General features: G+C 35.2%; 1 protein-coding gene across 1 annotated transcript in view; it reads right to left on the bottom strand.

Annotated features, from left to right (window-relative positions):
* Positions 1 to 11299, bottom strand: part of ZPLD1 (zona pellucida like domain containing 1) — a 50825-nt gene that overhangs the window by 14264 nt on the left and 25262 nt on the right. Inside the window, exons 5-6 of the mRNA XM_023732880.1 lie at positions 3214 to 3311; positions 1754 to 1834 (exon numbers count right to left, since the gene is read on the bottom strand). Of these exons, the coding sequence (XP_023588648.1) occupies positions 1754 to 1834; positions 3214 to 3311 (179 nt within the window). The remainder of the gene's footprint in view (positions 1 to 1753; positions 1835 to 3213; positions 3312 to 11299) is intronic.

Below are 11299 nucleotides of genomic sequence, written 5' to 3'. Positions count from 1 at the left end.
TTACAACATACAGGAAAATCACACAGTACCAAGAATCATGGCCTAGCCAAACTGATACACACATTTTTGAGGGGACATAATTCAGACCATGACACCATCCTTGCCTTTAAGGAGCATTCTGGCCGTACTTCTTCCAAGACAGGTTTGTTCGTTCTTTCGGCAGTCCATGGTATATTCAATATTCTTCGCCAACACCATAATTCAAAAGCATCAATTCTTCTTTGTTCTTCCCTATTCATTGTCCAGCTTTTGCATGCATATGAGACGACTGAAAACACCATGGCTTGGGTCAGGTGCACCTTAGTCTTCAAAGTGACATCTTTGCTTTTTCACACTTCAAAGAGGTCTTTTGCAGCAGATTTACCCAATGCAATGAGTCTTTTTATTTTTTGGTTTCTGTCTGTATTTTATATAAATGAAGCCTATTGTACACACTATTGTGTATGCTGATTCGTTCACTTTGTATTTTAATAAAAGATTTTTTTTTTTAAATTTTGTTTTATAAGTAACTTTATGGAGCCATGGTGGTGTAGTTGTTAAGTGCTATGGCTGCTAACCGAAAGGTAGGCAGTTCAAATCCACCAGCTGCTCCTTGGAAACCCTCTGGGGCAACTCTACCCTGTCCTATAGGGTTGCTATGTGTTCGAATCGACTCAATGGCCACGGGTTTGGTGTTTTTTTTTAAAGTAACTATGTATGATTGTAGTGTCAGTGTGATCCCGCAACTTACTGGTGCTTCATAATCCCCCTAGCCATCTCCTTGTTGCTGAACATCCAGTTTGCTGCCAGGTTTTACTATTGTAAATATGACTGATCATCGTAAGTATTTTAGAATATGCTTCCCAACTTGTAAACACAGAATCAGAGAATATGAAATCTTTTAAAGCTTCTGATATATCTTGGCCTTTTCTCCCAGAAATGCTGCCAAAACTAACACTTTCAGCAATAGGATATGAGTGTCAGTTGAACCATACCCTCTGAACATCATCTTAACCTTGATCAGCCAATGAAGCGTATTCTTTTGGTTTCCCTTCATATTACTCCCATCATGTGTCAATAAGCTGCAGTTAACTGAGCCAAGTGCATTTTATAAGCATGATTAGAAGCCATTGCTTGACTCTTCAGCCTATTCTACTGTCAGATAAAAATGCTGAAAGGGGACTGGGATGATTGAATGTTTTTATGATCAATGCCTCCTTTTCCCCAAATGTAGATTACATTCACTCTATCACTGTCTGTTGGGGAATGTGGTTGACGTTATTCGCTCTGATAGAAAGGAGTAGTAAGCATGTTATACATTCATGTTAAATACTGATAAATGAACAAAAGCATTTTGGGGTCTAAATTACCCAAATCATTACTTTAATTTACTCTCCTCTTGACATCTGATGAGATGGTCTAGCTGCAGATAAGTAGTGATCTCCTACTGCCTTTCTCTTATTGACGATAATACCCTAACCATTCTTTTTCTAAGACAGTGAAATATCCCCATACCTCCCCAATATGAGTAAAACATCTTTGATGGGCCTAACTTGCTTGCAACTCCATCCACAATAACCTTATCAGCATTTGGGGTTGAAAACTGTTCTTGACCTTTATGCTTCCAGCTTCATAAGGACTAAAAGTACAAAATGTAAAACTTTAAATTCAGATGCTACAGAAGTGTCCTATCATTTGTTTTTCTGACTTAGATTTTCCATTTTAATGCATTATAACTTGGTCTTTGGTATCAAGATGAGACTTAGCCACCTACCTAAGGAAGAGATCATATCGTATATCATCATTTGGGTTCCCTGATGGGGTGGTGTAGCAATAATCCATTAAGACATTCCATCTGCAGAAGGAGGTAAGCATAATCTAGATGAGAATTTACTTTTGGGTGTTAGTGAATAATCCAAGGAAATAAATATTGACAAACCTCTTACAAAATGAAATGCAGTTGTATATTAGTTGCCATTTGCAGAGGCTTCTTGTTTATTAGAACTTTTTCCTAACCTCAAGTTGTTTAAAAGTCTGCAACAAAGAATTGCCATCCCCACGTCAAGTGGAGTTAAGGCGAATGCCTCAAAGATATTTGTGCTAACAGTATTAAGATATTTGCGTGCAAAGCAATTGAATGGTCAAAGTTTGAAAAAAACAAAACTCAAAAGTGAGTTACTTAGATGCTTTGTTCACTGTGAACAATAACCCTTCGTTTCTAGACGTTACTGTCTCTAACAGAAGACAGAGAATGTTATCATTCTAAACACAGCACAGGAGTTTGGGACATAAGTTAGACTGTAAATGTTGCCACAGTCAGTGGAGGGAATGTGGGAGTACAATACAGACACTGGGTTTAGGTAGAAGAAAGGCCTGAGGCAAACACAGCCTTCATCCTCAAGGCCGGAGTGTGCCTGGATTTACACACAACCTCATGCTAACTCTGGATGTTATAAAAAATAGCATGTAACCAACAGGAGGTGATTACCAAGAAAATGAAAAACAATTCTGTATTTAGTGAAAAAAAAATTAAGGAATCACATATTCCCAAAGATGATATACCAGGAGAAAAGAAAGAGAAAAGGTAAAATAGAACCTAATTTTTGGACTATACCAATTTCTTCAGGATGCAAAATGAAAATAATAATGCACACAGAAATGCAAAATAAAGCATTTACAAATGTGCCTTTTTAGTGCAGCGCTGGATCTTCAGCTTTTGAGTTCTCTTTCAATTTTGACCAGACTGAATTTCCAAAGTAGACAATGGATTTTGTCTTTTTGCAGAGATGTTTCATGGGATAGATTTATATACTTCTGGCCCAGATCCTTATTCAGAGAGTTCTTTCACTTTTTATTAAATGAATATTGAAGATTAACTTGCATTCAGAAAAGTGCACAAATCATAAGTGTTCCCAAAGTGGCCACATTTGGCTAAACATTTCTCAGAAAAAGAAATAGAACATTCTGACATCCCAGATCTCCACATGCCATTTCCAGTCACTATCCCTCCTTCTTTATGGGAAGAATTCTTATTTTCCAATTAATGACATAAAATGAGTGTCATCCCTTAATCTTTGCCATTTGTTTTTTCTGTTTATTAGCATGCCTAAATTGAGTGGCAATGGTAGCATTTTTTTAATTGAATTTTAAAGTGAATGAGCTAACTTTATGATTCATGAGGCTTTACAGCAACAAAATGGTTTTAACCAACAAAAGATAAGCATATAAAAATACCTGCCATCCAGATTAGTGGCTTGTACAGCTGCAAATACTTTGGTTTTCAAGGGTAATCCTATGCTCGGGATAATTAGCTGCTCTTCGTAGGTTGAATCCTAATGATGAAAAATCATCAAAATTAATCTATCATATATCCCTTTACCTCTTAAAACAACAACTTTATGGGGGGAAAAAAAGAAGGGGTAAGTCAACATTTTAAAATGCTACATAAATCTACAGAACCAGCAGCAAAAAGGATCTAGTTAATTCTCTGGGTCTTTGGCAAAACAACTCTTAAACCCTATCTGTGTAACAACTTAATTTTCATGCATAAATATTTTTCTTTCCACACCTTTACCTTATATTGTGGTTAATATTCATTTTATTTAAACGATATGCAATGGTTAATGGTCAGTGAGTGATATTAATTTAACAGTCATTATTCATTATTTAAATTAATATTCCATTTATTTAAATCATATTTAGCAATTAATATTCAATATATTTAGAACAATATTCCATTTACTTAAATCATATTTGTGGTTAATATTCAGTTTATTTAAATTGTATCTACTTCCGTTTAAACCCTTTACTGTTGGAGTTGAAGGTCTGTACACACTTAATAATCTCTCATTTACCCAAAATCACTTACATGGCAGTAGGAAATCACCAAATTTTAATAGAAAAACATAAAAGAGACCAATATGCCCTCTGAGTTGCCAAAATGCATTCCATTGAGTACTATAGAAGGCTGTCTCAGGCCTTCATTTTAAGCTCTTTATCCATATTTCAGACCACTTTTGGAAAGCTTACTTATTGCATTCCCCAACAGAGTAGATTAGAAGAAATTGAGAAGTGTCCATTATAATTTGATAATAAAGAAAAAAGTGTACAATGCAAAAAATAAAAATAAAAAGACTAAATTTAAGCAGTCTTAAGTCATTTAGCATAGGGACAAACTGCTTCTCCAAAACGTAGTAACTCTAAGGATATTATCGTTTTGCCACAAAGGGAAGTTTTTGATGTTCTTTATGAAATTGCAAAGTCATCAAGGAAGGTTAAAACACGGAGCATACTTGGTTTAGGAAGACTGGGAAGAACAAAATATGTTTTGGATTTTTTTTATTATTAAAACAATCATACTACGGATGTTTCACGTATGAATAAATTGCTTTCATGTGAATCATTTCATTCCCAAATAAAACCAGATAGATGAGGGACTATGTGCTATATTTGGAAACCATTACCTTTTAGTCTTTTATTTCCTATATTTCTGTAATAAGTGATTATAGTTTCTATAACCATTTCTGATGGGTAATTTTTTTTACAAATTTTTTATTGTTGTAATGGTATAATAGTAGGTAGTATTTTTATTTGATTATTTTTTGGCTCCCTTTTCCAACTTCTCTAAATAATCTATACTTCATTAACTATACAGGTCTTTCATCTTACACTTCATCAGTATTATCTGGAAGAATGCTTATTTTTTTTACAAGTATTATACTGCTGGGTCATTTGCAAATGGTATATCATCTAGCTGTGATATAGTCATAAATCGTCAATTTTTTTTCTGAAATTGCGCTTGAGAGGTATGTTCTGACTTTTTCTTGTGCCATTTACTTTATTTTTTCTTAGAACCACATGTGTCTTTAAAATTAATTCTATTTATTTTATGTTTTTCTCTAACTTTTAAAAATATTTATAATTCTCATAACTCTGTTTCAGATTTACTGTTTCTGTATCCACTTACCAAAACAAAACAAACAAAAAAAAATTGTCATCCAGTTGATTCCACTCAGAAGATACTAAAAATCTTGATACAACTCAAATACACAAAGACCTCCTTAGTTTCCATTTATACACAGGAGAAAACTGCTGTATTTATATTACGCCAAACTAAGGGCACAGTTCAACTTGAAATAACCTTCCTATATGGAAATCACATAGTCAAAAATGTCATTGCTTGGTATCATTATAATTTTCCTGAGTACAGTTACTAATTCTCAGAACACCTAGAAATTAACAGTTGTGCTGGATCCAAACTGGGTACATACTCTCCTCTCTAAATAACTAACCAGAGAATAAGAATACAGTGATATGTAACATAACTTTCTATCGTGCCTAAGGGTTAAAAGTCAAAAACCACTGCACAGGAGATAAGAAGAAATGACTCTCAATGGTTGTTAAATGATACCTAAGTTTAAATGCTGCAATAAAGTACATTTGGGTAAATAAGTATTAGTGTTCCAAACAAATAATAAATACAGTTTTGAATCTAATAAAATATATCAAATTTTCTTTCTAAAGAAAATTACTAATTTGTTAATGTCCTATAACATAGTAAAACATTATGATGGTGCAATGTTCAAAAACTGTTTTATGGGGAAATGGTTGAATTTTATTAAAAAATTGGTTTTTAAATTTAATTTAATTTTAAATTCAACCACTGATCATATATTTATTGAAAATGACACATATTTTGGTACAAAGTATTTTACTTATAGTATGATATTAAAAATTGGTTACAGTTTTACCATAGAATTGAAATCTTAAGGTTATCAGAAAATTATAAAAATTCTCTGAAGGTTTATATATCTTAGCCACAGGCTACAATACGGTTTCAAATGCTAAAGGAAAGACCTTAACAACAAAGCTCTCCTCAAATACACATTTCTAAACCTTGACTTTCTGCTTTTCCAGTAAGAGAACAGTTTCATTTCACAAAAAATAATGGTATTTTTAAGTGCCATGTGAATATATTTTTCACATTTTTAAAATCTGGGAATCTCATCTTTGTTTCACTCAATTACAACAAATAATATTGAATCCCAATCAGTCACCTAAATTCTACCTCAGAAAGCGTACACATATAAATCAAAAGACATAAACTTTCTGGTTTGAAGTTATTTATATAAATATTACTCACAACAATAATAAATAACTGCCACATCAGGAACTAATATTGGCACATATTTGCTGAGTATTGTAGAACCAAGTAACTTGGCAGCTTCTCGCAGAAGAAAGTTTGGAAATGACAGAAGAGCAATCTTCATTCCAGCACATTTTAATTTGTTGTTTAGAACTCTGTGGTGTCAGACTACAAACTTATAAACATGATTTTTTTAAAATGCCTTTGGAAAATGCCCTGCTACAATATTTATAGCTTATTATATGCAAAGTATAAAGCGCTGACTTCTAAATCAGTTGCATGAATTATAACTCAGTGCCATGATGACATGAATAATAATGCAAAAATCAGATTCGTAATATACAGAAATGTTGGTTGATAGATTGAAAAATTGATATTCAAATCAGGCATTTAAAATGTATGAACAAAAATTTTTAATCATCGTGAAAATATCATTTGGGGGATTAATGTTACCATTATAAATAGAAATCCATGTATTTTTCACGTTTTGCTGCCACTGTCCGTATTTACATGAGAAAAGTTTAGACAATGCTATGTAGTCAATCCAAATTATTTCAGATATGACAGAATTGTCATCAGCCAAAACCTGTACTGAAAATATTAACACATTGGAGGACTTCTGCGAAACATAGCGCTATAGTCAGAAACACAATGTCATTCCTCCACAGCAAAGATCCGAAAAACTAAGTAAAACAGAGTCACACATCAGTCCTGAAACCCTAAGCATCAAATGAAGAGATAAAGAACTCAGCCAAGCACCAAATGGAATAAGAAACTGACCAAGAACACGGAGCGAAGAGAGATACATGAAGAGGTCCCCTATCAGCTAACGCAGCATGAATCTTGGACTCGGTGAACTGGGGATATGAGAAAGCAGCTTCACGGAGCTTCCAGCAGGTGACAGAACAACTGGTAACCAACGATATATGTTTACACACCCCCTACCCTTCTTCACCACCACTTGGCCTCCTCTACTTCCTGTGGCCAGTCTCATGGCCAGCAAGCACCAGCTTCACCCTGGTGTCACTTGGATTCCACCTGCCCCGCACTGGCCAGCTCCCTGAGTGCCATTTGTTGGCTGCTATTGTTGCTTTCTTCCACTTCATTAGATCTCTTCCTTACCTCTCACCACCTCTCCCTCCTTCGTCTCAAATGCCTGGCTCCGTGACCAACCTTGTTTCTTCCTGGCAGGCTGTGAGGCATCGCTTGACTGAGGAACTGCTTCCTGGACCATGCCGCCTCGCTGGTGGGATCCCCAAGGCTTTTTTGGTTTGTTTGTTCTGATATGTTCGGTTTTGATTTGTTTGTTTGATTGTGTTCTTTTTCTTCTCTTGGCTTGGGAGCCCGTTCTGGCTGGGCAGCGCCACGCAGTTTGGGAGATACTCGCTTACTCTGCGCAGAAGCACAGTGACATCCCTGGGGGAATTTCTTTTTTCTTGTTTTTTGTTTTTGTTTTTGTTTTTTTGGGTTTTTGTTTGTTTGTTTTTTTGGGTTTTTTTGTTTATTTGTTTTGTTATCTTCTCTCTCTTTTTCCCTTTTTGTCTTTCTTGATTTCCATTTTCTGATATACTCATTTTTTTCTTTTATCCTTTTTTTTTATTTTTGTTTTTCTCCATTTCTCAGTCTCTTATCTCTCTGCTCCAATAGCAAGCTCCCTTAACACTCACTTTTGTTTGTGTGTATTTTTTTTCGCTCCAGTTCCTCTCTCCTCTTTCTCCTGTTTCCCATATCCATCTTAGCTCCACACATCACAATCTCCCTCTTCCTTCCTGCCTACCTGCACTGTGTGCTGCACTTCACACCCTCAAGTAGCACAGGCACAGCCTAACAGAGCCTGCCCTGAACTGATTCCTGACCCACCTTGTTGGCCCTAGTACATGCTACAAACAACACATCCCAGCAACTCCCCTTCAGCTGGACCTACCCTGCTGTACCATACCTGAGTGACTGACCCTGTCCATTGGAGAAGGAAGTGAAAAGTATTGTGCCCACAGACAAGCAAACAACAAACAACACAGACCACCTGCTCAGACATAACGAAATAAAACAAAAAAGCATGACGAAACAAACAAATCTACAATCTATAAGGAGGAAAATAACTACTGAATGCCCTAAAGACAGCAGACAATATTAAAACATGTACAAAAACAGGATCAGATGGTTCCAGTAGGTGTCCAAAGTAAAACACCAGATGACCTTCCAGTAGAAGAAAAGACACTAGAACTACCTGATAAGGAATTCAAATCTCTAATATTCAGAATTATCCAAGAGTTGAAGCAAAAAGCAGACAGAAATGAGGAAAAAATAGAAAAGTTCATGGAAGAGGCATACAAATTCATGGAAAATACAGAAAAAAATGGAAGAATTCAAGAAAATAATACAGGAACAAAATGCTAAATTAAATTCACAACTAGAAATCATACAAAAACAACAATTAGAAATCCAAAAGATAAACAAGAAGATTTCAGAAATGGACAGCATCATAGAAGGGCTGAGGAACAGGTTTGAAATGGTGGAAGACAGGATCAGCGAAATTGAAGACAACCATTTGGATACAATTCTGAGGAATAATCAGAAAAAAGAACAAAGAAAAATGAAGCAACCCTGAGAATTATGTGGGATACAATCAAAAGCAAAAATCTGTGAGTGATCGGAGTTCCAGAACAGGGGGAGAAAACAGAAAACACAGAGAGGATCATTGAAGAATTGCTGACAGAAAACTTCCCCAATATCATGAAAGATGAAAAGCTGACAATCCAAAAAGCTCCATGAACCCCATATAGGATAGACCTCAAAAGAAAATCAACAAGGCATATCATAATCACACTTGCTAAAACCAAAGACAAAGAATCCTGAGAGCAGCTTCAGAAAAACAAAAAGTCACATACAGAGGAGAAACAATAAGACTAAGCTTGGATTATTCAGCAGAAACCATGCAGGCAAGAAGGCAATGGAATGACATATATAAAACCTCGAAAGAAAAAAATTGCCAGCCGAAAATAATATATCCTGCAAAACTCTTGTTCAAATAGGATGGTGAAATTAGGATATTTCCAAATAAACAGAAATTAAGGGAATATGTAAAAACCAAACCAAACTTACAAGAATTATTAAAGGGAGTTCTTCGATCTGAGAACAAAAATATCAGACCACAGGCTGAATCTTGGGCACAGGATTGTACTAGCCAGATACCAACCTAGGAAATGAACTCTTAAGGACTATCCAAAACCAAAAGAATTACAACAGGGAACCAGAGGGGTTAATCTGTAAATGACAACAATATCAGAACAATAAAAGAGGGAATAAATGATGTAGGTATAGAACCTTCTAATGGAGAGGAAGTCAAGGCGATACCAAGTAATAGTAGACTGGTTCAAACCTAGGAAGATAAGGGTAATTTCAAGGTAACCACTAAGAAAGTTAACAAACCTACTCTTCAAAATAAAGAATAAAAACGTAAAGTCTCAATAAAAACAAAACCTACAAAAACAAAAGTAATGAAAAAAAATCCACAAATAAAAGGAATTCAGCACAGGAGAGTGAAAGGAACAAAGAAAACTTCAGCACCACAAAAAAACCACTACAAAATGACAGCAGTAATCTCACACCTATTAGTAATTACACTGAATGTAAATGGGCTAAATGCATCCATAAAGAAACAGAGAGACACAGAATGGATAGAAAAACAGGATCCATCAATATGCTGTCTACAAGAGACACACCTTAGAAACAAAGATGTAAATTTATTAAATATCAAAGGAAGGAAAAAAATATATCAAGCAAGCAGCTACCAAAAAAGAGCAGGAACGGCAATACTAATCTCAGATAAAATAGACTTTAAAACAAAATCCACCATAAAAGACAAAGAAGGACATTATATAATGCATAAGGGGATGACCCATCATGAAGACATAACCATATTAACATCTAATCACACAATGACAGGGCTCCAAAATACATAAAACAAACTCTAACAGCACTGAAAAGAGAAATTGACAGTTGCACAATAATAGTAGGAGATCTCAACACACCACTCTCGGTAATGGACAGAACATCTAGAAAGAAACTCAACAAAGATACAGAAGACCTAAAGGGCACAATCAGCCAACTAAACCTCATAGACATATATAGAACACTCCATCCAATAGCCGCAAAGTACATTATTTTCTAATACACGTGGAACATTCTCCAGAATAGACTACACCTTAGGCCACAGAGCAATCCACAACAAGATCCAAAACGTTGAGATAATACAAAGTATCTTCTCTGACCACAATGCCATCAAGGTAGAAATTAACAACAGGAAGAACAAGGAAAAAAAATAAATTACATGGAAACTGAATAACACCCTGCTTACAAACGACTGGGTAATAGAAGAAATCAGAGTTGGAATCAAAAAAATTCCTAGAATCAAACAAGAATGAAAACACATATAGCAAAACCTTTGGGACACAGCAAAGGCAGTCCTCAGAGGAAAATTTACGGCAATACATTCACACATCAAAAAAGAAAGGGACAAAATCAAAACATTAACTACACAACTCCAACAAATAGAAAGAGAACAGCAAAAAAAGCCCACGGCCACCAGAAGAAAGGAAATAATAAAGATTAGAGCAGAAATAAATGAAATAGAGAATAGAAAAACAGTAGAAAGAATCAACAAAACCAAAAGCTGGTTCTTCAAAAGGGTCAACAGAATCAAAAAACCCCTGGACACACTGAGAAAAGAAAAACAGGAGAGGATGCAAATAAGCCCAAATAAGAAATGAAATGGGGGACATTACAACAGACCCAACTGAAGTAAAGAGGATTATAACAGAGTATTAAGAAAAACTATACTCCAACAAATTTGAAAACCTAGAGGAAATGGAAAAATTTCTAAAAACACACTACCTACCCAAACTACCACCAAGTGATGTTGAAAATCTGAACAGACCCATAACAAGAGAAGAGATTGAAAAGGTAATTTAAAAAACTCCCAACCAAAAAAAAGCCCTGGCCCAGATGGCTTCAATGGAGAATTCTACCAAACATTCAGAGAAGAGCTTATACCAGTACTACTCAAACTATCTCAGAACATAGAAAAGGAAGGGATACTTCCGAATTCATTTTACGAAGCCAACATAACCCTGATACAAAACCAGGCAAAGATTCCACAAAAAAAGAAAATTGCAG

The sequence above is a fragment of the Trichechus manatus genome, unplaced genomic scaffold (genome assembly GCF_000243295.1).
Source record: "Trichechus manatus latirostris isolate Lorelei unplaced genomic scaffold, TriManLat1.0 scaffold00055, whole genome shotgun sequence".
In the NCBI taxonomy this organism is placed as follows: Eukaryota; Metazoa; Chordata; class Mammalia; order Sirenia; family Trichechidae; genus Trichechus; species Trichechus manatus.
Note: the sequence above shows the minus strand (reverse complement) of the source record. Positions and strands in the feature narration are given on the sequence as shown.